The 27,890-nt window shown below is 49.7% G+C and overlaps 1 protein-coding gene across 1 annotated transcript in view; it reads left to right on the forward strand.

Annotated features, from left to right (window-relative positions):
• The first annotated feature begins 724 nt into the window (after nucleotides 1-724).
• MXRA8 (matrix remodeling associated 8) overlaps nucleotides 725-27,890 on the forward strand; it is a 31,897-nt gene continuing 4,731 nt past the window's right edge. The window contains exons 1-8 of the mRNA XM_019541575.1: nucleotides 725-975; nucleotides 12,888-12,911; nucleotides 13,795-14,103; nucleotides 14,725-14,826; nucleotides 16,256-16,708; nucleotides 25,549-25,707; nucleotides 26,313-26,343; nucleotides 27,735-27,811. Coding sequence (XP_019397120.1) covers nucleotides 927-975; nucleotides 12,888-12,911; nucleotides 13,795-14,103; nucleotides 14,725-14,826; nucleotides 16,256-16,708; nucleotides 25,549-25,707; nucleotides 26,313-26,343; nucleotides 27,735-27,811 — 1,204 coding nt within the window. The 5' untranslated portion in view covers nucleotides 725-926. The remainder of the gene's footprint in view (nucleotides 976-12,887; nucleotides 12,912-13,794; nucleotides 14,104-14,724; nucleotides 14,827-16,255; nucleotides 16,709-25,548; nucleotides 25,708-26,312; nucleotides 26,344-27,734; nucleotides 27,812-27,890) is intronic.

Consider the following 27,890-nt stretch of genomic DNA (forward strand, 5'->3'; position numbering starts at 1 on the left):
TGGCACTTGAGGAGGAGATGGCATGCCTACCAAATTTTTGGCATGCCTATCAAAAAAGTTTGGCCCCCACTGGTCATTCAAGTTTGTTTTCATACAGGGGATGTGAATGTGGAGGTTTAGACTTCTCAGGTCTCTCCCATCAATGCATCTGAGGCAGGGTGACTTGCAAGAAAGACTGCTGAGTGGTCTGTTAGTTTAGGACATCATCATCATCTGGGCTCTTTTGTGTACACTGTCCTGAAATCAAGTGTCTTAATGGTGGTTCAAGAGCATTGACATTAATATCCTCTTGCTAGGATTGCTGCTATTCAGTGATTGCCTGCTAATCATGGGCCTGAAAGTAAACCTTGTTTTCTAAGTCAACTTCTAAGACTTGATTTTTAAAGTAAAACCATGTGAGGAGGGAAGGATCAAAACCCACAGAGGGCAGGAAAGAATCAGATCGCAGGCAGACTGCTGGATGAGTGTCAAACAAAGGAAGGAACAGCTGGATCCAGTAAAAACACCAGGAAAATTAGTTCCAGACTCCGAAGGGAGGACGGTGGGGGCTTGTTTTCAGAGCAGAGTGGGACCAGCTAACACCACCAGATAAAACTGGTACATCAAACAAAGTCAGGGAGCAGAGCAGAAGACTTCAGAGGAGAAGTGGGGGGGGGGGAGTGGGTGGAGAGCGTGTTCGGAGGAATTGAGCAACCAGCATTAGGGAGAGGAAGGAGGTGGAGTGGGGGGGGGATGTAGGAGGAGGTGGGAGTTGTAAGTTGTAGGTGGAGTAATTCTGTGGAATACGAGCTGCTGTCCTTGGGTCCGTGGCTGTAAACTGATGAGGTCATAGTGTTTTCAAGTTAGCAAAAAAAAAAAAAAGAAAGAAAAAAGAAGACTTTGACGACTTGTTTTCGGGAGAGAGAGAAACGCGCAGAGGCTGAAGAATGGAGCAACTTGCAAAACTCCTCCTGTGGCAGCTTTTGCTTCTGCAAAGTAGGTGTATAGGTGATCAGCATCTTTCTTGCTTGTCTTTTATCGCACCTGGAGAGGACAGGGGGTTGGAGTTTACTTGGGAGAGCTCAAACTGTCAAGTCAGTGGTTTGGTTCAGACTTATCTTGTTCTCTGTTTCTGGGGTGCAGGGCAGGGGAAGGCTCAGATGGGATAGAGGGATTGCTCCTGGCTTTTGTGGGGAGAAATGTTTGTTGGGAGGGGTGGGGAGGGGAGGCCAGAGTTATCTAAGTACTATTGAGGGACTGTCCAGGGTCACTCCCTCTGAAGTTTGTTTCACAACCAAATGTCCTGACCTGTGGAGGAAAGGGCAGTGAATTAAAAAGAAAACCTCCAGGGTTTTGCTCTGGGGCTTGAAAGGAGTTAGAATTGTTTGCTCCGAGGCGGCATTGTACTTCCTGGGTAAGGCAGGAGCAATCCAGTGGTAATTTTGGGTGCTCAGCAGAGCAATATGAAAACAGTGTGTGCTCTGTGCAGGTAAGAGTGGTTCGCTAAGGATTTGCTTTGCAGGAAATAGGCGAAGATGAATGATGAGGGTCACGGGGAGATGCGCTAAATTCTTCGTGCCTTCCCTCAAAGTATTTTTCCAGAGAGGGCATGAGGCCCCAGTGCTCTCTAAGAGCCTGGGCAGTTGGGAAACCCCAGTACTGTCATACTGATGTGAAATGGCTCACGGGGAAATAGCAGGGCCTCATACCCCAGAGCCCAGACTGGCACTAGCAACACTTTGGGCTGAGAAAAGCCAGGCGTGAGTGAGCATTGGTCATCTCTTTGAGGAAAGCACAGAAGCACTCAGTTACTGCCAGACAGCACCTGGCACCTGGAAAGGATGAGTACAAGATCTTTCAGGACCAGAGCACCCCCTTGCTATTCACAACCCCCCATAGAGCCCATTACACAGTGCCTGTGGTTAACCAGACCAGATATTACTATGTCCCTCAAGTCACAGATGCAATGGGTTGGATTGTTCTCAGCTCAACCCCTGGAGGATGGCTTTCAATCTCGGCAAGTCACCCCTAGTTTGCAGCACCTCAGGACTGGAACAAATGGAAAGGCTGTAGGTGGGTGAGAACATCAGGGCATGAGCAGAGCTGCAGTGGATTCAGCACAGGCATGAAAGGGTGCGGGGCAGATCAGACCTGAGGTGCTGGTGAGCAGGAAGGGCAGAGGTATGTTTGAGGGGGGTGAACCAGCCGCATTGCTAGCCAGGAGATTCAGGTGCACTGGCAAAGCCTGAGGCAATAGCAGGTCGCACTGCTGTTCCTCGCTGGCAGAGCTGTGCGGGGGCTCAGCCCTGGGGGAACAGGGCCACCGGTCAGGATGGAGGGGCTCTGGCAGCGGTGTGTGGATGCAGCTTGGAGAGGTGCCCGTGCGGGGGGCCAGCCAGGCTGCCTCCACAGCTAGTTCCCCTTCAGGAGGCCATAACCACCAAGCTCCCATTAAAGCCTCATTGAAGAAGCAGCGGGGAATGCAGCCCCTTCCTTCGGTTTGTGAGATGAGGCTCCGAAGAGGAACTCCACCCTCAAGTGTTAATCTCGCACGGGGAAAGGCGAGCCCCATCCGGCACGGCTCCGCGCAGCGTTCCCCGGGCTGCTTGCCAGTGTAAAGCGCAGAGGGCTGAGGAGTGTTTACAAAGCAAAGCGAGTATCTGAGCTGTGTGCGAGAAGCCCCTCTACGTCTGCGAGGGATCCGGCGCGCAGCGCAGCCAAGATGGCCATTGGCAAGGGCTTGGCCGGCTCCCTGGGCCGGCGAAGAGCTTCCACGTTCTGCCGAGGCTGCACATTTTTGTCTCTCTCCGATGGGCAGGCACATTCCCGCTTGTGGGAAGGTGCTGGAAGTTAGAGGCGGATGGGTGGGGAAGGCTTCAGGAGTCCCAAACTCGATCTCCAAAAGCAGGAGCAAACCCTGCTCTTGAGAAATTAGAATCCAGGAGCTATTTAGGGAAGGGAAGAGGCCCTCTCAGTTGGAGACTTCAGAGCACCAGACCAAGCCCTGGTTTGACATCAAGCGTCAATGCATGGAGGATCTTAATCCGAGAGCCAGTCTAGCGCTTGCACTCCAGGCCATTCAGAGAAAGGAGCCGAGCGGATGATGCTTGCTTTGGCTTCAGGGATCCAGCATTTTGCATCGCTCACTGTTGACCCCAACTGGCTGTCCTAAAACATGGGCAAAAGTCACTTCCCTCTGCTGCGTCAGCTGGTTAATAGAGCTCTTGCCCAACCTGAGCTGAGCTCACTGGTGTTGCAATTGCTCCCACAGTGCCATAACCCATAGTAGCCCTGCTGACACCCTGTCAGGTCCCAGCAGAGCCAGTGCGAAGCTGCTACTGTTTTCCAGGGAAGCATGAGATTAACTCAGCAGCGGTATCTGCCTTTTGCACTGACTTTGTAACAGCTCTAAAGAGCCTCTTTAAAGGCTTGGTGGGGGGCCGTGATGAGGAAAGTGAGGAATTTGGGGTTTCCACTAGTTTCTTTCAGCACCTGCCGGACTGTAACTCTCCCTCCCTGACACAAGGAAGATGCAGTCTCCATTTTGGAAAGGGGCTTAAAGGCTTAGGGCAGAGGGTTCACAGTGGGTCCGTGCACAGGTGTCTAGCAAGCAGTGCTCAGAAGGGGCATGCGGAGATGGTTAAAGCAGAGACCAGGAAGGGAGGCTCCCAGGTTTTGGTCCTGGCTGTGCTGTCACCTGTGTCATCCTGGGCATGTCACCCATGCTGAGGTTTTCTTCAGAGCCTGGGGTGAAATCACGGCAAGCCCTGGGGCCATCTCCTTTGCTAATCATGCCCGGGGGGGGTTCCAAGTTGGACACCCCACGACGAGGCAGCTAAAATCAGTATCTGTTTCCAGAAGCCTGGGCCTTAACATCTGTGTGGCTCTGATCAACACTTCATTCCCAAGGGCGTTGCACTGTGCTTTGGAGCGGTAAAGCCCTGTGCAGTAGATCATGCGTATTCCTGTGTCCCTTGTTCATTGGCTGGGCTGCCGTGGCATTCAGATAGTTACACTACCCAGGACCCAGCTCTGTGGCCTGGAAAATGGGCAGTGAGATGGTCAAGGAGAAAGGGACTGGAGGAAAGTAGGAGCAGCTGGGAGCTGGAGGCTGAGCTGATGGGAGCTGGGTTTCTCTGGCAGAACGGTGGTGCCGCTGGCTGTACAAGGCTGTATGCCTCATCCTTCACCTCCTGGGGTCACTGGCAAAGTTTCTGTGGACCTCGGTGGAACAGGCTCAGAAGCAGTGTGAATAGAGAAGGCAGAACCATGTCCTCGCTTGTTGTGACAGGTCATGGATATACATCTGTTTGCCGGCAAACCCCCTTGCGAAGACTACACACCCTGCTGCTAGCCAGGTTTCTTGTGTTGCTCTAATACCGCCCGCCAGTGTCTTTTATCCCCTGTTGTTAGTCTCTGATGCAGCAGAGCCCCTGGTGTGCTGATGAGCTTTGAGACAGGCTCTCAGTCAGGGCAGCGTCCCCTTCTCAGCATTGCAGTCACCTTCAGCATGCACCAGAGATGCCGTTCAATGAGGGGAGGCGAGAAGGATGGTCTCCTATTTTGGCTGCTCAGAGGGCAGAGCTGAGTGAGCCGTGGGGAGGTGGGGTCATAGGAAAGTAGGGCTGGAAGAGGGGACGCCATGCGGCTATCTAGTCCAGCTGCCTGCTCAAGGCAGGACGGTTCCTGACTAAACCATTCCAGACAGCGTCTGTGGAAGTGAACTTGGGTTCATGAAAGCTAGCGCGCTCTCTATTTATATGCATATCTTAGGTAGTCTATAAAGGTGCCTTTTGACTGACTTTAGACTAACACAGCTGACTACTTCTCTACCATCCCAGGCAAATGTCTGTCTAACCTGCCCTTGGCCATTTCCGGGGGGGGAGATTCCAAAACTACTCTAGGTCGCCTGTTCAGCTGCTTGACCAGTCTCATAGTCAGAAAGGTCTTCCTAATCTCCAACCTAAATGTCGCCTGTCTTGTTACAGATTGGTTTAATATTCTTATTAAACCAACCTATAACTGCCCCATGCTTTCAGTAAAGATTTAGAGAAACTATTAAGCTTCTTTATGCAATCAGGTAGGTGAAACAATAGCAACCTTACTTACCCCCCACAAAAGAGACGAGGGCAAGGCATGTGTTTCAGAGACTTGGCCTCTTGCTCCTTGTTTGCCCGGTTTCTTCTTGGCCTAAGAGTAGAAGCACCATATAGGCCTCCCAGCCAGTTGCCCCTCATTTTTGGGACTGCCCCTGTTATGTTAGGACACGAGGTATAGCTGCAGGGGTCCCAGGGGTTGCCCTCATTCGTGAAAGGTCAGATTCCAAATTGCAGACTGTAGTATATCCACTGTTGCCTATTCTCACGGTGCGTGGCTTCGGCCCTTAGCTTCTGGAGTCCTGCATTTATAGCAGAATATTAATGTTCCAAAAGGAAAACATGTTTCTAGACCCACAGTTACAAAGCAAAGCTGGGAAACATGACCCCTTCAAGCCAGAGTGAGTATAAAGACCTGTACATTTATTATTTTGCTTGTTTAGAAGCCAGCTTCATAAATGTGTGCGCCTTTCTCGTGCGAGTTGGATGGCTGGAGTGGGTGATGCTGGATTAGCAGGCTGTACTTGCAGAATATCTCTGCTTTCCAGAATTGCTAAACAAACCTCATTAAGTTCCAGCTTCTGTTGCTCTCGTGTAGGTTACCAACACTCACGATATTTAGTGGTGTCCTTAGAGCCCCAGCTCCTTGAGGTTCATACGATAGGACTCACGATAAGTCTCAGCTTTCATGTTTTAAAAGTAAGTTTCTGGCTTCCATGGCTTTAGGAAAGAGCTGGTAAAGGTAACCTAAATGCTCCCTAAGGGGTCAGAAGGTACAAGGCAAAATACTACCCCCCACCCCCAAAACCCCTGACTCTAAGACAATCTCATGACTTTCAAGAGTGTGGCTCATGATTTTGGACTACCTTGGGTAGGGGGTGCTGTACCATGAAGAACAGCGCTGTTCTTGCTTACACCCTTGTCTCATTTGGCCTTGCTGTTCTCATTGTATCCTGCCCACATGTCTGTCCTCACTGCCTGTTCTAGTTTCCTCCTGTTTTTGGCTTCCTGCCTCCTTTCACACTGCCCTCTCAACCTGGATCTGGGACCTAGAACTCTTCATTACTGTGTAAAAAAGCCTCTTTCAAATCATTGCTAAATACTAGAGACTAAAAGAAAAATCAACTCTGTATTGTTTGTCTTTTTGGAAAGGATGGAAAGCATCAGGGTCCACAACTCCATCCCAGCCTGCACTTTGCAAATGGATTATACTGAAATCCAAACACCCCTGATCTCTCCTGGGGCTCTGGATATTGTGGCTTGTGCCCCAGGCCAGCTTGGGAAATCTTTGTTTTCCAAAGACAGGGCATGCCTACACACTGGGCTCTGCCCTTTGCTGGCCTGGCTTGTGTTCCTAGGCTGGGCATTTTTACATGTGGTCCCGATGCGGCACTGAGCACTTTTAATTAGCAAGCCACGCTAATTAAAAGTGCTCATGTGTCATGCGTACCAGCAGTGCAGCGCATCCCCGTTCTGATAAAATGGTGGTGGGGCGCTTTGAACTGAAGCACATCAAACATGTTTTATTTCAAAGCTCACCGCTGCCATTTTCTCAGTGCAGAGATGCGCTGCGCCACGGATACACGTGATGCACGAGGCTGCCGGAGCGTGACAATTTGTGTGCTCCTGCAGACTCAGTTAATTGAATCTGCTCCAACATGGTGTGTCAGAGCAGGCTCCCTGAATGTGTGTAAATGTCCTGAGTCTGTAGCCTGTCTGATTCCAAGGGCTGCTGGCTTCACCCGTGCCGTGATTTACCAGATTGTACTTGACGTCTTCTGTGCTAAATAAACAATAACTGGAGAAAGCAGGATTTGGGGAGAGAGCCCATTTGCTGAGTGCAATTGAGGTCACACACAGCAGAGCGAGGTCTGGAGGCAGAAGGCCCAGAGGAGAGAAAAGGGCTGGGTTTTTTTCCTCCCTTTAACTGCCAATTTGTGTCCAGGACGCTTGGAGCTCAGTTGCTTGAATTCTTGTCTCTTCCTGACAAATGATGGTCCAGAGACTTTCCAGATTCTGTGGGTTTCTAAGCCAAACTCTGGTTTACAGCTGAGCCTCCTCTACATTTGTGCTCGACAATAACTTGATGTCTGTGTTAGGTCCGCAAGGCATCGAGGGAAGCCAGTGCAATCGGCTCTGCTCTTCCATCTCCCGGAGTCAGTAGCCAGCTTGGCCCTGGATGTCACAGGACAGTGGCCTCCAGCATGCAAACTCTCTCAGTGGAAAGGGGTTGCACTGTAGCCATCACTAGTCCCTGGGGACTGGCTCACCATAAAGCTAAAGTAAAAGCTCTGTATTCCCCATTTCCCCAGATGTTCTTCAGTGATTGTCACCTGTCTCAATGGCTGCCTGGCACCAGGGATTGGTTAAGGAAGACCCTCGTGCTGCTCTAGCTTTTCACGTGGTGAGGGCAGTCCAGAACCACCCCCCAAAATCAGACTGGGAATGCAAAGCTGGCATGAAGTCACCCTTCTCTTTTTCTATCCTACATCTGGTGCTGAGCTCAGCACAGGTACCTTAATTTAGCCTAATGTCTTTGACTGCATCTGTACTCAGTGGCTGGAACTTGGTGTCAGTGGTCCCCCCTCCCAGCAAATCAGTATAAATAAGGTTAAAAGTGATGCTACCAAGGCACGAGTGTCTGCTTTGCAGATGGGGAAACTGAGGCACAGAGGTGAAATGACTTGAGTGTGTGAGTGATAGAGCTGGGGAGTGGACCGGGGAGTCCTATGCAAGCACTAGCCCTGGCTGCTGCCTTCCCTCTAAGGAGCACTCCTAAGGGGCTTTAGTAGGGGAACTAAAGGGAAGCTGATGGGGACTTTTCCCCCAGAAGCTGTTGCTCTCGCATTACAGACACCAGGACACCGCAGCCTTGTTTCACAGAACAGCCACGTTCTGAAGCGTGCTGCAGAAATGCACGTGGCCTGCTGACAAGACTAAGAGCCCGTCCTGGCAAAAGGCCCTTGTGGATAGAGCTGAGAGTCAGGGCTTGGGTGGTCCTTATCATGCCACTAGGTAAACCCGGCATAATAAAATAATCCAGAGCTGGGGGGCTGCGCTATTCTTAGCTCAGGCATGGGGCAGGCCACTGGCTGGAGCACAGGGAGGTTTTCCTGGTTTGGAAAGCTTAGCTGGATGTCTTTGTCAGCTGTCAGATTTATAGAGCTGCATTTGGCCTCCATGTTTTTTACATTAAGTTGAAAGAGGAAAAGGGAAAAGTAAATGCATTCCTGTTGCTCGGCCATGAAAGGATATTCCTGCCGCACCCAATCAATCCCAGTTAATGAGCAGTAAAATGAGGTGCGAAAAGCCCTGGTTACACAGCGAGCCAACTTGTAGCCCTTCTCCCCAGAGACACACATTCCTGCGCCGCCCTGGCATGAGGTCACTTCTCTTGCCGTGGTGTGAGCAGCAGTGCATCCCGATACATCAGCCTTGCAGTGCCCCCCAGTACCTGAGAGTATCACCTCGTGACACAGTGGGATGCCATGATGCCCCCTCGCACCTGCTGTGGCAGAACCCAGTTGCCCCATTGCATGTTATATGTCAACCCTGTTGGCTTCAATGGCTGGCCACTCATCGCAACTCTGGGAGCACTGGTCTCTCCCAGTGCTGCACCCGGTCTCTCTCACAAGGACCAAGATCAATGGTGGCCGTTGCAGTGCATGGCTGAAGTCTATCTAGGTCTAACTTCTGTTCAGCCCGTCAGTTCACCCAGACTTCTGGTGAGGTTGTGATGTAAATTTAGGACCGTCACACTAATTAGAGTGTGGTCCGGTCATGCAGCATAGACCTAGGGCTTAAGAGATTTGCCCAGTCCACAGAGTGAACGTGGATTGAGGATTTAACCTTTGTGCCTCAGTTTGGTGAAAATGATCCTTGCAGGGAGAATGAGGTTTACTTTATCCATGTCTTGAGAGCAAGTTGAGAAGCCCAGGCAGAAGGTGCTCTGAAGTGTCATATAGTTCTTGCCTTAAGCTGTGTTTGTGCCCTGGCTGCCCAAAATGAAGAGCCATAGTCTTATCTTGGGTATCATCAGGTGCTTCATAATCCATGGCTTTGGGCCTCCAGTGAAGGGGCTGCTCTTTCTTTTTGGGAATGTGGTGTCCTTTTCTTTTCTAGTGCGTCAGGATACACCAACACTTTTCCAAGGGGTTTGTCCTCTCTGTAAAACTGCAGCTGTAAGTGTAGCAGGGTGACTTCCACTTGGAGACTTTCCGAGTCAACAGTTGCCATGCAAACATCCGACCATTTTTCTGCCATGATATCATTGCCAGTCCTTTGTTGGATGACGGAAGGCGTAAGAGCGGTTTATTTTAATAAACATATATTCTGTGGGCGTGATTAAAAAAGTGTCATTTTGGAATTAATGTATTCCCTGTTGCAATGAGTAAATTCCAGGGCTGAAGAGAAAAATGCAGCTTTTGTCCGGTGGGTATTGTGCCCATGGCATGAGTAGGACAAAGCAAGTGATTTTTTTGCTGTAACCCATTCTGGGGTTGAATGATTAACAGATGGTTACAAAGAATGATATTGTGTTCTCAGCCTGAATCCTACTTTCAATTTACAATGTCTGTAGACCTCCCTGGGCCATCCTACGTAAAAGGCAGGAGGTTTTGGGCCCGTCAGCAAAGCATGTGTTCATATCTCAAGAAGTTCATATCTCAGATCCTGTGGGTCTGAGTCGTGTGGGCTGAGAAGGCTGCCCATGCTCTGAAAGTCTGTGCTGCATCAGTACTGGATATACAAGGGGGAGGGGGTGGAGATTTTCAAGGGCATGCTCCCAATTTGGGAAGGTTTGTTCCCTGAATGGAGGCAGCCGCTAAGTCTGAAGTGGGACAGGTGTCTGCACTATGGATATGGTGCTTGTCCAGAGGATCCTTGCTCTCCTTAATATCAGCTTTGCCTTCTGTGGACTCACAGGAGTCGTCTAATCGAGTCGACTCGAGCACTGGTGCTGCTAGCTCTCCTGAGAGGGGCCAGATTCATAGTCTGGGAGGCCAGGCATCTTTTGACCCCGTGCCCAGTACAGTGGCTATGCAGCCTTCCCTGGATCAACTCTGACCTGAAGGAAACGGGATGGGAGTTGAGTGTCCAAGTTCATGCGTCTCAGCTGGGAGAACAAAGTGGGGGGCCTGCTAGGAAGGAATAAATGTGAAATTATCGAACTTTTCACACAGCCAGCAAAGAGCACAGTCCTGAGAAGGATTTAAACTGGTGTCCTAGGAAGCAAAGGCTCCATACTCTACTGCTAATTCCACGAGCCACCCAGCACCTCCTGGCTGCTAAATGCCTTTGCTAATCCACTTTTCCAGTGGAGCCCCTTGCTGAACCTGGCCCATAGGGCCATGGTTGAGTCGCACACTCCTACTGACCGCTTGTGAGAAGGGTGGGACTTTTCCCCCTCACATCAGAGAATGGGGATCAGTAAGGACATTGAGACCAATGAGGACATTGGGTGCCTCATGTGTGATCCCAGGGACCTCTCCAGCTCCAAATGATCGGCCGCAAGGGCCGCACCCAAGCAGACTACATTCTTACCATAACCAAAGGCCTCATTATCTATTACATAGCGAGTGTGGCACTGCAGAGTACCCTAAACATCTGGAACGAGTGGAGAAATCCCAAGCTGGTAGTCGTATTCCAGTTCTGTTATGATCCCTCTCTTGCCAGACATGCCTTGGACATGCCTTCTCCTGGCACCTTTTCCTGAGACCTCCCATCCGTGGGAGCTTTCAACTGCTGTCTTGTCTAACCCTGTGCAGAGCAGGTCTGTGCACTGCACTGACAGCTATGCCAGCAACTACCAGCAGCTTGCCTTTGCTGGTTTTCCTGCCACTGCTTTTGGTGATGGAGCTGCTGTCTTGGTACCAGTAGAGGAACTTTTTCAGGGGATGGTCTTTTTCTGCTGTTTAAAGCAGTTCTTTGTGGTGTGAGGGCCCAGGGGATAGTCCCAGGAAGGGACTGATTATAGCCCTGAGCTGTGAGGCTTTCATTATGTAAATCTACAGCTGGGAAACAACACTTGAGCAGACTACAGCTGAAAGGGCGCCTGCGGCTGCCCCAGGATGGAAGGCCTAGTAAATGCTTCAGAAAAGCCGATGATCCTGTGAGATCACGATCCCTAGCCATTCCACTCTGAACACCTTGGTCTCCATCTTTTGAGCTAAAGGAGAATCACTGCAGGTCATCTCTGAAGTCATATCTTTTCTCTAAGTTGCAGAAATAGAAGTAAGGAAGGATGAAGTTCCCCATTACACCTAGGCCATACCAAGGGCACTAAAAATGCAAACATCTGCACACGGAAGCTCATTAACTCATGCTTAGCACCCTCTGAGTATCTCAGAGTTATGCCACTTGAGGGGAGGGTTAACTCTGGGCCATGCTACCCTGCTCGTGTTAGGGTCAGCTCCATAGAGATAAAACAAGCAATCTGCAGTCCTCCAGCATCCCAGAATGCACTGTTCCCAGGGCTCCCTATACCCAGAGCAGGGGTAGAGCCCAGGTATCTTGGCTCCTACCCACACCCTTGCCCTCCCCCGTAGTGGCAAGTCAGAACTGTGAAGGCAAGAAACAGGAATAACCCTTGACATGGAGCTGCTTGTAGCACAGACTAATTTTACCAGTGCTTCACGTTTCACAGATTTAATATGATCTAAGTGTAACGCGTAACTTCACCCTATCTTAGATGCACATTTAGGGCCTGATCATGAATGTTCTCTCATCCCAGTGCCTTCACCTCAGAGGATTAGACCTCAGCGGCTGCACTGCACCTGTTGGTTCCCTTTGAGATGCATTGGTTCACTGCTTATATGGGCTGTGAACAAATATACCAACAGAGCATTTTAGAAGGGTTGGGGTCTATGACTTACTGCTTAGTAGCCTGCATCCGCTGAACGGATGTGTTTTGTCTGTCCATTCCTATGCCAGTGTGAATAGAGTTGAGCTGGTGTAACTGCTGGAAGAAAAGGTACGACGTTTCAGCCGTTTAGCTCCACTAATACTGTAAAGAAGTGAGCAGATGGAACAGTTGCATCGGTTCAGGGTGATCCAAAGTAACCTGCTGTAATTAATAATGATTGTGTGTCTTCCTGATTAGATTTCTTTTTTAATCTACAGAATTAAGGTATGCAGGTAAGTGAGTACCTCTTTCTGTACGACTGTTCAAGGGGAAGAGTTAGCTGGATTATGAAGGGTGGGCTTTAAGAGGTGAATGAATGAACAGGAATCAATCCCTGTTTCTCTTCTACTGAGCAAATGGCCTAGCGGGCATCTGGTGGGAACAGTGTGGCCACAAACGAGGTGAGCAGGTCGGTAGTACGCTTCCAGTTTATTCCTTTTGACTAGCACAGAGACCAGGGGATGGGTATATTGAACAAAAGGGCATACAGGAAATGAACAAGATGGGAAGGCAGGAGATTGCTGGGGCTTCATGTGCTATGAGCAAAGTGTAGGAATATGGTAAACTCCCTCCTCGTTTACTCTGGCGTGTCCTGTTATTTGGGAAAATCAAGGCCAAATTCTCTCATCGTTGTGATCTTGTCTCATGCATTTACTGCAACTTGCTGATTCTTTTGTTGCTCTTGTCTTGTTTTAGTTCTTTTGGGTCCGGGACTGTCATCGATTCATTTGTATAGCACACGGCACAGGGTGGCCCAGCCTGGCTGGGAGAGCTTTGGTGCCACGCATTACTTTACAGTACAAATGAAGAAGAAATGAAGGGAGGTTGTAATAAGGAGGAGTGATGGCTTCTGGATAAGACGTTTCAGCTATTTGTTTTGTGAATAACAGTTTTTCTTCTCTTTTAAACAGGGTCGGTTGTTCATTTGTACTCCGGTAAGTGACATCCTTCTATTCCGCCGTATGGTTTTGATCATTAGAAGTGTTGGGACCAACTCTGCATTGGGGTTTTACTGTGGACTTCATCGGGAGCAGGATCTCAGCCCCATGCAGAGGAAAGGCCACTTTGTACAACTGGAGGTTAGGAGTAAGAAGGGCAGAGAAATCAGATAAGTCATAGGTGTAAACCGTGGGCTAGAGTTCTCTCTGTGAAGCATCTGTGCTTCCCTACAACGGGGGACCAGACCGGGGCTTGATTTTTACTGTGATTCATTTAGATGTTGTTCAGACAGTTCTCATTAAGGATCTCTGAACCTTCTGGTATTGGGAAGCTGGCAGAATGCTTTGGGCTAAATTTAGACGCCATTTGAAAATCATGCTTTCCAGTGGGGGAGGAGGAAGGGAATGGGGAAGATCTGCAAATGCTCAGCACTTCCGAAAGTCGGGGCCTTTGTTGAAGCACTCAAGTGGGAATTAGCAGGCACAAATGTAAGCATGCAGTTCTTCAGACCGTGGGCCTGATGTTAAGCTGTACGGCAGGCTGTGGTGGAAGAGGGCCCTGCTTACTGAAGATAACAAGAAGGGAAGTTAAGTCGGCGAAGAGAGAATTAGAACAAACAAGGGAATAGGGGAGAGGCAAATATGGAGTCAGGAGGGGCTTTAGAAGCACATCAGTGCATCAGAAGCCTACTTTGCTAAGACTGATGTTGCCTTAAAATCTGTAAAGGACATCCTGCTTCCCCACCCTAAAACAAATACCCCGTAAGGGATGATCCTGCCTTGAGTAGGGGGAACTATGTGACCTTGTGAGGTCCCTTCCAGCCCTGCTTTCCTATGATCCTATCACACCTCTTTCTCTTTCTCCTATCCTGCCTCACAGTCCCAGCTGACTTATCAAACCCAGAAAGCGTTGTGGTCTCTGTGACAAACATCAGTGCCCCAGCGGGGTCCCAGACTGTCCTGCCTTGCAAGAGTTACCGCATGGTCTGGACCCAGGACCGTCTGAACGACCGCCAGCGCGTGGTCCACTGGGACCTGTACAGCAACTATTATGGAGATTACAAGTCAGAGAGGCTGTGTGATATGTACTCAGCTGGGGAGCAGCGAGTGTACAGCTCCTACAACAAAGGGAGGATATTCATGCCTGAGAACGCGTTCACAGATGGCAACTTCTCACTGGTGATCAAAGGTACCAGGAACCAAAGCCATCTCTTTCCCTTTTGCTTCTGCAAGAGCTCAGCTCCATGAGCGAATGGGTCTGTCCATGAGAGCTGTTGTTTCGCTGAGCCTCTCCAATAGGGATGTCAGCCTGATGATATCATTTGAGACATAGGTTTCTAGACCACACGTGAAGGATTTTAAAACAGAAACTCCTCTTGCAACCGCTCTGAGAGTCTTAGGCTACGTGCACTCTGCAGACTTTCCCTGCCTGGCAGTGAGGCCCTCAAACCTGCCGTGCTGCACCACATGCACTAATCCTGAACCAAAGCAGTGCAGTTTAGTCTGTACCATTCCAGTGAGCTAACTAGCTTTGTGGACTGACAGTACCAGTTGGCCCATCTATGCTACCACGTGCACTTGGTTTCTTGCAGGGGCTTTCAGGCCTCTGGAGCTGCAGTATGAGGCCTTAGTCACTCTGTACCACTTCCTCCACAATTGTCACTCAAATACAGGTGACCGTTAGTGCGCCTGACAAGGACGGTTCATTGTACCAGACCCTGTTTAACCTAATTTAAGTTAGTGTGCATAAACAACCTAAACCAACTGTCAGCTTGATGGTAACAGTTGTTTTCCCATCCTTCTGTGCTAGATCTCGCTGAGAGTGACAAAGGCATCTACTCCTGCAACCTCCACCATCACTACTGCCACCTGTATAAGACTGTGAAAATCCAGCTGGACATCACCAAGAAAGGTAAAGGTGCATATGCTGATGTAGGAGACGGGTTTTGTTTCCTTGCTGCAGGGGGCCTTGGTCCGGCAAAAACTCTGGGTACCAAGAGGCCTATGCCATGCGTATTGCCCACTTAGTCCCAGTCCAGCCCAGCACTTTGGGCAGGGGGATCTCTGCTCCTGCTGCTGTGTCATTGACATGAGGAGCAGGGATTCACACAAGAGGCAGGGTTCTACCCATGTGGCAGGCCCTGCTGGATTGGGACATCCTTGCAGCAAGTGAACACATTGCTGTACATCAGGAGCCATCCATGCTCACTGCAGCATCTTCCTATGTCCCAGCCTTCCATTTTATTAGAAGCATTTATCCATGAGCCCATCTCCTGGCTTACTGGGCTCACACCAAACCATTAAAGTGACCTATTATATTAAATGCTTATGATGGACCCCCTGCCTGCTGCCCACCCCACCCCGGATTAACTCCCTGGCCTGTTTCTGCCCCAACCCACCATTAGAGAAACCTCCTCAGCAACAGCAAGTCTGGCCCAAAAGACCTGTCTGGCACCATGGTCTCCAAAGTTACCACTCCGCTGTGACGAGGGAACCCCCTGCTAGCGAGCGTGCCTTGCATCCAGGCTAGACAGCAAAGTTCCTGGGAGCGGTCGCTGACAGGACCTTGCTTGACCTCAGTGGTTGAGATGGAGATGCCCACCCTCCTTTCCTGCTAGCCTCCACCTTGTCAGGATAGAGCAGCAGGAAAGATGAACCTGCCTATGATAAGGAGGCAGCAAAGCACTTAGTGCTTTTATCAACCTTACAAGAGGCAAGGGGATGGGATACAGAAGGGACTGCATCATTTCTTATGTTCAGTACCCAAGTTTTTCTTGATTTCAGTCTGCCTCCATGAGTCCCCATCTGCTTATCAGTAAGAACAGAGCACAAAGCAGTGATCCTGCAGCTTCTCCAGTAATTAGGGCATTTGTGGGCAGCAAAGCATTTCCTGGAAGGAAACTGCATAAGGCATTTGGAGAATTGGGATGCAGCACATTGAGGCTGAAGGCTATTATTCTTAACCCATACTTGGTCTCTGGAGGGAGAACAGCCCTCTGTCTTTGTAGAGCTAGGCATGGACTGCTAGCTACAAGGGAGGTAGGATGGCCCCGAGGATAGTCCACTGGCCTAGTAGGCAACCTGGCTTCAGCTCCTAGCACTTCCACACCCACACCCAACCTGGTCTGACTTTGAGAGAGTCATTTTGCCTCTGAGCTTGTGAAGCCCATTGAGATCCTTGGTGGGAAGGTGCTATAAGAGTGCACTGGATGACAGGGAGGCTGCCGTATTACTGGGGGCAGGGGGATAAAATGAAAGTGAGGGCGCACATGCAGGGCTGCGTGTAGGTGAAGTAGAGCTGCAGTGTATTCACCTGGCTGCCCCCTATGTTGTTCCTGCAGCCAAGGCAGTGAAGAATTATTGGGATGGTGAGAAGGAGGTGCTTGTGGCCCTGCGGGGCAGCACAGTGGTGCTCTCCTGCGTCAACCGGGACCATATCTGGACCGAGCGACACAGCGAGGAGGAGCAGCAGGTTGTCCACTGGGACAGGCAGCCCCCGGGGGTCCCACATGACCGAGCCGACCGCCTCATTGACCTGTACGCCTCCGGCGAGGGCCGTTCCTATGGGCCGCTCTTCATCCAACAGAGGATGAACATCACCGAGACTGCCTTTGCCCTGGGCGACTTCTCGCTGAGGATCTCAGCCCTGGAGAATGCGGACGAGGGCACGTACTCCTGCCACCTCCACCATCACTACTGTGGCCTGCACGAACGCAGGATCTTCCGGGTCTCTGTGAGCGAGCCGGTGAAGAAGGTGGTGAACCTCACTAACTACAACACAGCCCCAGCTCTAGGTAGGTGGCCTTGGAAGGGGAGGTTCCTCTGCACAGGCATGACTACTGTACAAGCCATGAATTCAGTGAGGGTAGCTAAAAGGGAAGGCAAGGCCCAGCGTCCCTTCAGCTCAAAGGGACAGCCACAGAAATAACTCTGCCAAGTCGTCTCTGCTCCCACAGCAGTCCTTGGTCCTCCCTGGGCAGGCCAGAGACAGGGAGGGGTATGACCAATGCACATCTCTGCCCTCATAATTTAGCATCTCTGCAAAAGGCCCGTAAGTGTCCCCTAATGTATCCCTTAGGGCTTCCTCAGACTGAACCAGGGGCTGCAGGCCCTTGCAGGTGAGGCTCAAACTATCACTCTTCTATCAATGCCTGGCTTCAGAGAAGAACCCGCCCTATGTCCTGATGTTGGTGGGTGGCAAACATTGCTGCTTGAGGAAGACACTTCTGCACAGAGCAGAGACTACAGGAAACCCTGGGGAGCTGTGGTGTGCCTGCTTCAGCACATTTACCATTTTTGCACTTCCATGTGTTTGTCTGGAGCAAGTCACCATGTGACAGCTTTCCCAGCCCCCAAACCAACCCTCTCATCACTGGTAATCCTCCCTCTTTCTCCCCCCCAGCAATACAACCTCAGAGTTTAATAACATTTGAGCCTTCTGGGTATAGTTCCTTATTAACAGTGTAAAATATTCATCACGGTTGAATATTTATTGGCTGCTTAATACTGAATTTAAACATGCTTCATCCATTTTTAAACAGGTCTAGTCTGCATTAGCAATAGGCTTTCCCCAGTTGCCAAGGCTTGAGCCTTTCCACAGGGATACAGGCCAGTGTCCAGAAAATGCAGGCATATCAACTAGAGATGGCTGGGAGGACACAGCTTACAGAGAGGCTGGGCATTCATACATCAGTCTCTCTGTCTGTGCCCTTTAAGCTGCCATCTCTTGGCACAGGGAGCCACATCCAGCTGATATCAGTCTGAGGGACTGTCCAACAAGAAGTAAGGTGTGTTCCTGTAGTTACTTGCACTAGTCTGGTACTGAACAGGGTCTGCCTGGGCAAGTGTTTGAGAAACCTTGAGAGTGGATAAAACCTGTTTCATGTGGAAGGACTCTCTCACTAGTCCTGCATCTTGCATCAGGGATCCAACATGGCCCTAGCAGCAAGCTCATCACCAGTGCCTTGGCCAGCTGTGTTCATTACATTGCACTGGTTGATGGCTTGGCTGTCCTGATGGTAATTCCAGTACGTGTAATTGCTGACTGACTCTGGGTAATCACATTATGCTTCCTTTTGCTGTCCTGTGGTCACACCAAATGCATCTTCTGCTCCGGTTCCTCCGAGCTCTTGCTTTAGCGTTGCTGCATGCCGTCCAGTGGCTGCTGGTCTCACCCCAGCACTAGAGGCTGGTAAAGTAGTATCTGCAGAGTTTGCATTTCAGTGTAAGTCTGTTATGGACTTCGGGCTGAAAGGTGCTATATGTACGCAAGGTAGTATCGATAGCATTGGTAAGAAACCCCACTTTTGGGTTTGTGATGGGCAAGAAGCATGAATGAATGAATGATTCCAAGGGGAGACAGACAGAGGCCCTAATTCAGACTGGAGCAACAAACTGTCTTTCTGCCCAGTGTTAAATGGATTTTCATTTCACTTCAGCAAATAGGATCACCAGAGCTTTTTCTTAGGACACTTGTAGGTGTTGTTACTGTGTGTGGCACTGAATACAAAAGAGCTGCTCTTCTTCCCTTGTTTTGAATGACGTCAGGTGGCTGCAGCCAGATGGAGGGATGGGCTCATAGGTCTTATAGTGCACTTCAGTCATGCGAGCGGCAATGATGTCTAAGCTTTGGAGCTGGGGATCAGGATACCTGGGCTCTGTTACTGGCCATGCCACAGCGACTTGCTTTGTCACTTGAAACAGATCACTCGGGTCACCCTTGCAGCCCTTGCTCTTGTGGGACAGGGGTGATTTCCCTGGGCCGGTGTGGAATGAAAGCAATATTTCCTTGCCTTGCAGAAGCAATGTGATCTTTCGCTGGCTAATACTCCTGAAGCACTTTGACATCTCAGGTAAAGGGTGTGCAGCATGACCCAGAGAAATAGCAGACAAGGGCTCAGGTGAAGGAGGCATCTAGCTTTTTGAAGACATTGGTCCTAACTCATTCATTGGGCTCTTCTGGTCAGTGCCAGAAAGACCAGATTGAACCCACTCCGTTCCCAGTGACTGCGGCAGAAGGAGAATCAGGCCTAAGATTGTGCCGTTCCTCCTCTCCATTATAAGAGCATGTAAATGCAGGTTCTTAGTGCAGCGCCCTTGCTTAGCGTCTCTCTGAGGAGGCTCCCTGATGGCTTCTTTGTGTACAGGCCCTGATCCAAAGACCACTGCCTACGGTAGGGTTTGCCCTGGGCTGGGGTGAGCGGGAGCTGTGTGAGAAGGGCTTGGGCCCCCTGGGAGGGAGTGCTTATCCGGCCTGACAGCGCTGCACTGAGTCTCTGCTGAGTCCATGGGAATTTGAAGGAAGCTGAAACGTTTCATGTGCCTGGTCCAAGCCCTTTCCAGCTAAGCAGCTTGCCGGAGCTGCTCCTGCTTCCAGAGCAGAGGGAAAGGCCATCGCCAAAGCCCTGCTCTGTGATGGGCCAGAGGAATAAAAGAGACCCAAAATAAGCCTAAACGTTAGGAGATAACAAACCCAGAGCAGTAATCTTTCTCATTGAACAGCTCTGGTCCCAGGTATTGCTCCAAGGCCTGGAGCCATTTCCAGGCAGCAAACTTCATCTTCCTATTAAATATAAACTTGGGCTCTCTTCTGCTCTGGGTCACACTTGTGTAAGTCTGGAGCAAGCCTATTAATTTCAGTGTTGTAACACTGGATTTACATTGATGTAACTGAGCGAAGAATCAGGGTCTTTTATCTCTGTTGCTCATTGCAGAATAGTTCACAGATTCATGCTCATTCCCCTTCTGGCATTTGGAAATATCAGGCCAGATCCTCAACTGCTGCACTTTGGTGTAGCTGTATTGACTTCAGAACCTAAACTTGCAGATAGTTACCATGATAAGTTGCCGAACTTTAATCACATTAGGTGCCTCCAAGTGGAAACGCTGGAATGGGTAAATCTATATGTGTACTTCAGTATCGCAGAGTAGGGGGTCAAAATTTGCATGCAGTAAAAGCATCTGGATCCCATGTTTCTACACATCAGTTCCATACTAAAATAATTGGCTCAGTTGGGATCACCAGACGATTCCCTTATGTCACACATCTTGGCTTGGGATTTGCCAAGTGATGGCTCTCATCTTTTAATCTGAACCTAAACATTTATCCCATTTCCAGGAGAGGGAGGAATTCAGCTGTCAGCTAAAATCAGTTCTCTGTTAACCCTCACTTTGAGGTAAGTAGGCTAGAAAAGTGCAGTCGGCAGCAGCCAGCTTCACTGATTTGAAGGCTGGAAGGGACCTTTCTGATTATCCATTCTGACTGCTGTGGAATTTGCCCAGTAAGAATATTCTGCCTTTGGAGAGAGCAAAACCTCCGGTTTCAGTTTTCCCTGTGGGTATATGTGGGATGTTGAACTACATGTAACAAGCTGTTTTCATTGAAATTGTAAAAGCTGCCTTGAAATTCTTCTGTTCCCATCAGGGTTTGCGTAAGTTTTCTGTTGAAGAATGTAATTTTGGGGCAGGATACTGCGTTGTTTAAACAAATCAACAGCAAAGGAAGGAAAAGGATCCTTCTTTCTCCCTCCTGTTACTTCTCTACTGCTGAGGGACAAGAAATGCTGAGTTTTTTGTTTCTGGGAGTACACTCAAATGCATCCTTTTATCAGCATAAACTCAGCACATGGTAAATCAGTGCTGAGAGCTCCCCATAGCAGCCCCGAGAAATGAGCACAAAAGCTAACAGCCATCGTGAGACTCTTTTGTCCAGAGTGGTGCTCTGAACTTCAGCAAGGAGAGTCACATCCATTGGGCAAAATGGCTATGAGATGGTAGCAGCTGAAACAGAGTAGAAAGGTTAATTCTGGGGTGGGGGAACAGCTAAAGCAGATTATTCAGTAGACATCAGATACTTCATTTTGGATACGGATGCTAGGTTACATTCATGGCTGGCCCCAAGTCCTTTAACCTGGGTTTATGAAACTCCCAGTGGACATCAGCGGTGTGTCATATGCTGTACATGTGTTAAGGATCCATCGACAGGGATCAGACGGCAGGGTTTGGAGCCTCGTGTGTCGCCATCAGTTAGTCTGACTTGTGAGAGCACCAGCTTAGCGACTCTTTCCCTGCTGGCTACGTTGGCATTGGCTTGTTTGGATGAACTGTGCAGAATGTTTTGGGGAGCTTGGGAATGACGAACTGGATTGGATATTGCAGCAAGTTTGGGTCTTGCTCCTAGCAGAAAGTTGCATCACCAAAGCTTACACCTAGGTGCAAAACTAAGCAACAGAAGAAAATGTACTAGAAACTAGATAGAGACGTGTTCCTGACTCTGTCACTGGGCTTCCAAGTGACCTTGGCCAGCCTCAGTTTCCCTGCTGAGAAATGCTTTGAGTCTGTTGAAGAAAAGTGCTGCATAACCTATGGGAATTAGTATAGCCTCATAATATAAACCACAGGAAGCCCAAAGCCCTTTCAGAGAGGCTCCATCACTCGCTAGGTGGTTGCAATTCCTGGAGCTGACAACAACTGAAGCCCTCCCCTGTCCAGTGGGCGATAGCATGGGAAGGCAAGGGCAGCCGCATTTACAAAGGCTGGCACCTGGCTCCAACATCTGCCCACACGGTTGCTGCCTCTGCACAGCAGCTACGGCAGCCTTTAATAATCCCAAGATTTGTTACAGCCCAACTGCTGTTTAGCATGTTTACAGCTCTTCAAGCAAGTGTTTTATTTTTGGCCTGACTGTGGTGACAAAAGCTACTCAGTCCATCCCCGGCAGTGCCAGCCAGCAGCTGCCAGCGCAGCATCGAGCAACAGCAGTAAAAGAGGGAAGGGCAAGCCGATCCGACCAGACAGCACTTGCTGAGCCTCTTGCTTTTCCAGTCTTGCTGCTGGCATCAGCAAGGCCCAGGTTTGGCTTGCAGCTTTTTGGCCCCATCTACCACAATATGTTTCTTCTCTTTCCTTTTTTTACAAACAAAACAAACTCCCGTGTCCCATAGCCAAGAGCCGCCTGCATCTCAGCAGTGCCTCTCATGCCAGGCTTGCTAGGGCTTCACAGTATTCAAGTAACATTCTTTGCAGTTATAGAGAAAATTAGCCATCCCCCCCACCTTGAACTGTGGAAACTGAGACGCACAACAGCTTAAAGATGATATTTGTCTTAGATGATTTGAAAGGTCCTTTCTCCGCGTGTCTCCTCTCCCAGGAATGAAAAGAATGGAAGACCTGTCCCCCGTGTCTAAAGTTGTCACGAGAGTGAATTCCTTGTTGAGGACCGGAGCTGACCTTGTCTGCAGCTGGAGGGTATCTGTTGCTCTGGTCCGACCCACTGAAACGAGAGGCCCGTCTTAGGAAGTTTGGAGCTGAATCTCTCCTGGGAGGTTCAGGTGCATGCAGGTCCAGGATATACAATTTTAGGCCCACATCTAACCACATTTCTTTCACAAAGTTTAATGAAGACTAACAAGTGCTTGTGAGTCTGTCCAATTTGCCCTGCCTAGATCATGGGTTCCCAGAATCCCAAACTTTTTATGCTGCGGACCGGCAAACTGTGGACCGGAAGTGACCAGCATACTGCGGGCAGGCAGCCAACCCTTTTTTATACTCAGTATAAAATAATTATACTTTTATACTTGGTATAAAAAAAAAAGGCTGCCGGTCCTCAGTGTGCCAGTCACTTCTGGACTTCTAGTCAGCAGCCAACCCTTCTCTGGGGAGAAGGGTTGGGAACCCCTGCTCTAGGTACCAAAATGTTTTGCTGCTTTCAGCAACACATTAGTCACAATTTCTTTCCCAGATCGTAATGATTTTTGCCTTGTGACAAGAAGATGAAAATGAAGACTGAATCTGACCTTGGGTAGGCTGGTCTGGCAGGAGGAGATGGGGAGCTTCATCCCTTCCGCAACCTGTAGAGCATCATGAGAGGAAAACAGCTAACATCCGAGGAAAGGACCTTGAGGTCCCCTGCAACCCACTGATCCCATTAGTCTAACTCGCCAGCCTGTGTACCGCAGCCGCGGCAGGACACAGCCTGCGGGCTAGGGCTATGTCTGGCTGCCAGTCGCACTTACCACCATCATTAGGAGCACCACCCAAACACCCTGCATTGATGCTCAGGGAACCAGAGTAGTGCTCGACCTGGCCCCACCTCACCAAGTTCTTCCTTCTTAGTAGGAGTTTCTCACCAAGCAAACACCAGAGAAGTTCCTCTTACCTATTCCCTGCCTCCCCCAAGATCTAACCCAAAGACAACTATAAGGTTACCTGATTCCTCACTGCCTTAATTTTCCATTTTACTCTAGTTTAGTGCATCTCAGTCCCCAGAAGCCCTGGATCACTCGAGTGTTTAATTAAAGTTTGGCTGATTGACTCAGTGGGCTATTTAAATTAGGCCTGCTGTAATTGGGGTTCTGGACAGAGCCAGGCACAGTCCGCGCTCTCGGTGGTTCATTAATTGTAGGGGATATGGAGTTTCTGGACCTTGACTGTGTTTGCAATGGAGCTGAATAGTTCAGAGCATTCCCAAACGGCCTGAAAAGCAAAACCAGCTGTTGGAGTTCTGATGAACTCACTGGCGAGGCTCCGCAGTGACATTTTTGTTGCAGGCGATCATCTCGGCCCATCAGGGACACTGGGGGCAGCACTCCACTTAAGGCAGAACGACTGAGAAGGCATCAGGGCAATCAACCTGTGCTGGCAAAGCTGGGGCAGCTTGGGTCAGATCCCGGGGGGTTGTGCACTAAGTAAAACAAATTGGGGTCGGGGGGGCTTCAGCGTCATCCTGGGAACCATTTAGTCTGGGCCACACAGTTGCTGCCCGATCTGGCACAGCCCCTGCTTCGGACAGATGCAGGCCGCAAGCGTCAGCAGAAGGATGGAGTTTCTTCCTGGGCAGGGGGAAGTGTGCATGGCTCCCGGGAGCTCATTTGTCTGTGCCTTTAGCTCCTGTTCTCACACACACGCAAGCAGACTTACCGAGGAAACTCTGAGCCATGTTCTGCTCTCACTCATGCTATCTATGCCAAGCTAGGCAGCCCACGTACCCTCCTCAACAGGGGTGGGGGGCAGCAGTGAACAGAATTTGATCCTGAGCTAATTATCAAGCATGCAGACAGGGAGCTTGCCATGCAGCGGCAGTAGCCTCCAAGGTAAATCCAGGATTCCTGGCTCCTAAGTCCCTGTGTCAGCCCTTAACAAACTCAGCCTGGATAGACTAAAAGGCACAGTCACTGTATGGAGGTTTCTCCCTTCCTTTTCCCTGCTCCTCTTGTACTGTCTGGGGAGGTGACTCCAGAGAGGCCTGTAAATTAGATTGCCTGCCTGGTGATGTGTGGGCTCCCCCGTCTCCACGAGAAAGTCTCCCTTTGAGCTCTGCTTGCAAGGGAAGTTTCCCCCTCCCCAGCTCGCTGGGCATGGGGGCTTTGCTGTCTCTCCCCTGGCACAGGGAGGACCTGGCGGGATCTATTGTGCCCCTTACTCTTGCAAGCAGACTTGGCTCTGAGTTTTTATGTCTGTTTTCGAAAGCATGGCCCCATAGCTCCAGGCTGACAAAGGCTTGATTTTTGAAAGCATGGCCCCATAGCTCCTTCCACATACAGAGGCTTAATTTTTTTTTTCCCCTTCTCTGCATGGAGAAAGAGAAATCTGACCTGGGAAACTGCTATGCCCAGCACCGGGACAGACTCCTGGCTTGGTCTTCTATTTAATATGTATTTTATTTCCCTTAAAAGAAAATTCATTCTTTGGCATCAGACATTTCTTCCACTCCATAAGTTATGCCACTTGGCAGGACTGGGCTGCTCATACTCGCGCTATCTGGAGCTAGAGCGGTGCCGTGCGTGTGTCTGCAGGGAGCGGGAGGGGTAGCTGCGGCCTCACCCAGCAACACCTGGTTGCCTTGCCAGGCCCCGTGCTGGGCTCCCCTCGTGCGCTCGGTCGGAGCAGCGCGCCAAACGCAGGAGTCAGCAGCACAAGCTGCAGCCTGCTTCCCTGTGCAATCCCAGGAATTTTAAACACATGGAGATGTTGAGAGAGTTGTTGAAACGTGGTGTGGCAGAGAGGGATGAAGGTCTCGCAGTGCGTGTGTTGGTGTGGATCTCGCAGGGTTGGGGGCCAGCTCCAACCTCTGGCTGACCTGGTTATCTCTCGGTAACTCAGCTCCTCCCTGCCAAATGGGGAGAACGATCCTCGCATTTGTGAACTGCCCAAAGAGGTGAGATGGGGGTATGTACAGCTCCTAGCAGAGTGAGGCCTGATCTCAGTCGGTGCCTCCCAGCGTTGCTGAACAGAGAAGTATTAATTGCTGTCCCACTGGGCTTTGAGGCTGAGTCCTGGGTTTTAGCTTGTCCCTTTGTACCAAGGGGGCAAGCCACCAAAATGTCAGCTCTGGAAGCAGATCTCAAATGAGAGGGTGTTGAAATAGGGGCTGCCTTTGTCTGAAGGCACCCAAGAATACATGAGGATCACCTGCCCCTTCCTCCCTGAAATGCAGCTACTTCAGTGGTAGCCACTCTGCACCCCTCAGGATCTACCAGAGGGTGTGAAGAATAACTCCTCTCATTGAACACACTCTTAGCTCCTTAAAAAATGGCCTTTGAACAGGGTGTCAGACAGGACCTGTCAGTACTTTGCTTTGCTCCATGTGATGCTTGCTGTTGCCTTAGTCTATCCTGCTTTCTCTCTCCAATCCTAGACCCCAACATCATCAAGAGCCATAATGTGATAAATGTTATCATCCCCGAGAGCCGGGCACACTTCATCCAGCAGCTGGGCTACATCCTGGCCACACTATTCCTCTTCATCATCCTCCTCATCATTGTTGTCTTCATCACCCGTAAGCGCCGGCGGAGAGGTGAGCATGGCACCGGCAAGGAGTGGCGAGAGCTGCAGGAGTGTTTCCACGGTCAGGGTCCCAGCAAGCAAACCCACCCTGGTGCTGAGCCTAGTGCTGGGGGCAACAAGGTCTTGTGTGGTACCTGGCTCTGAGAGACTCTTCATTGACTTGGCTATAAAAACCATCAGGGTCTGATTCCACTTTTTGCTCATCCTGATGTAAAGCTCCCGGGCAGCCAGCTGGCACTTGAGAGCAGGGAGTACCAGGGATGTGGTGTAGACATGTTTAGGACTAATCAAAGTGTTAGTAGCATCCACAGCCTTGCATGGACTAAATACCAGAGATGAGTAAGGGTCTTGAAGACTAGTCATCACTCATCCTGGGAGCCCTAGAGATGAGGGGGAAGTTGGATGGTGCGCGGGAGTGATGAGGCTGGGATGTGTTCAGGAAGGGAATGTGATTGGGATGGGATAGATGTGGGTCTCTTGGGAGCACTGTGATAAGGAGTGCTGCATAAGGGCTAGATGTCATTGTTTTTCTTCATCCCCACCAGCGCCAGGAGTGGGTGAGAATGGGTGGATTGCATAAAATTGCTCATTGTGTGCATTTCTTCCCCCCTCTAGGCTACGAGTACAATGTGAAGAAACACGGAGAGTAAGTTGGGATCTGCTTTAAGGGACTAAAATACTGAATGGGGTGAAAGGTTGCATCTTAAAGAACGTGGTCCCAGCATCAGCTGCTGTGCAGTGGGGGTACTTCTACTCACTTTGGAAGAGCTTGGCATCACTAGAGGATGTGACTGTGATGTGCGCAGCCACATAATAAGCATATCATTTGATAGGACTGCTACTACCTCCTAGTTGACTTGCCTGCAATGTCCCATAATTGTTACTGTTACTGTGTACTTGGGGCTGCGTGCACAGAAAATAATGGTGCATCCTGGCAAATAGCTTTGATCTTTCCAAAGCATAAAAGGAGGTGTTGAAGCAGGCTTGGCAACTGGATTTCTTCTGCCCTAACACACTAGGGCCTGATCCACCAGGGAATAATGCTTCATTAGCAATGAAGTAGAGGCAAAACTGTTTACATCTGCTGCAAGTACTCCCCTGGTTATCCTAGAATCAGGCCTGACTCCGTGCCCCAGAGCTAGCCTTGGGTTTTCTTCGTATTTTGACCCATTTCCATGGCTTATGATTATCTATTTGTCCTCTGTAAAGGAAAACAGACAGTTAGATGATATGGGATGGGAGAAGCTGGTGGCTCATCCATTGGTCTCAGAGAAGGAAATGATGACTTCAGCAGGAGGGTGCACACTTTCATCAAGAACCCATTACCTTGTGTCTTGTCCTCTCCTTGGAAGATGTTATAGAATTTAACAGGAATATTATTCTCAATTATTAACTGCATTAGAATAGCACTGTGAGGTCCCATTTGAGTGCCATGGCTGATCATGCTGGGTGATGTACATACACATGGAGAGAAACAGTGCCTGCTGTAAAGATCTTGCAGCCTAAATAGACAATACAGACAAAGGAAGAGGGGAAATGGAGGCACTAAGTGGTAAAGTGACTTGCAGAAGGTCATGCAACAAGCCTGTGGCAAGGACAGGATTGGTATGGGAGCTTCCTGACCACTGGAACATGTCATCTCCCACCTGTCCTGCAGCAGCCACAACATTTTGAGATGAACTCTATAATATTATAGTATCAACAAGTTTTAAGCAGCATTTCCATTAAATTTCTTAGGACTTTTCCATGTGGGTTGCATCTAAAGTTAAGATGATGACAGAACTATTAAAACAGTCATTTTTAAAAGGTGAAATTACAAAGACTGATTGAACCACAGATCTCCCATTACCTTCAGTATGGGTAGTACAGCTAAAATCCTCTACAGTCACCAGAGAATTGTAAATGGCTGGAAGATGGGAATCAGAGGTGATGGGAGAGGGATGATGGGAAGAGAAAAACGACCTGCAAACATGAACAGAGCCCATGGCACCAGACATAGAAAGTATGTGACAATTTCTTTCTTGCTCACTTTATCAGGAAAGATGTGAATCTCAAAGAATTTATGGCCGACACAACGGACCTGACCCGATACAAGGGTGAAGACATAAGGCTGGGTAAGTGTTGGGTCAGGAAGCATCTCAAGCAACACCTTTCAACCCGTGAGCCAAAACTCATCACAACTGAGCTTTCCCC

Source organism: Crocodylus porosus, unplaced genomic scaffold (assembly GCF_001723895.1).
Source record: "Crocodylus porosus isolate Cpor-Errol unplaced genomic scaffold, CroPor_comp1, whole genome shotgun sequence".
Classification (NCBI taxonomy): Eukaryota; Metazoa; Chordata; order Crocodylia; family Crocodylidae; genus Crocodylus; species Crocodylus porosus.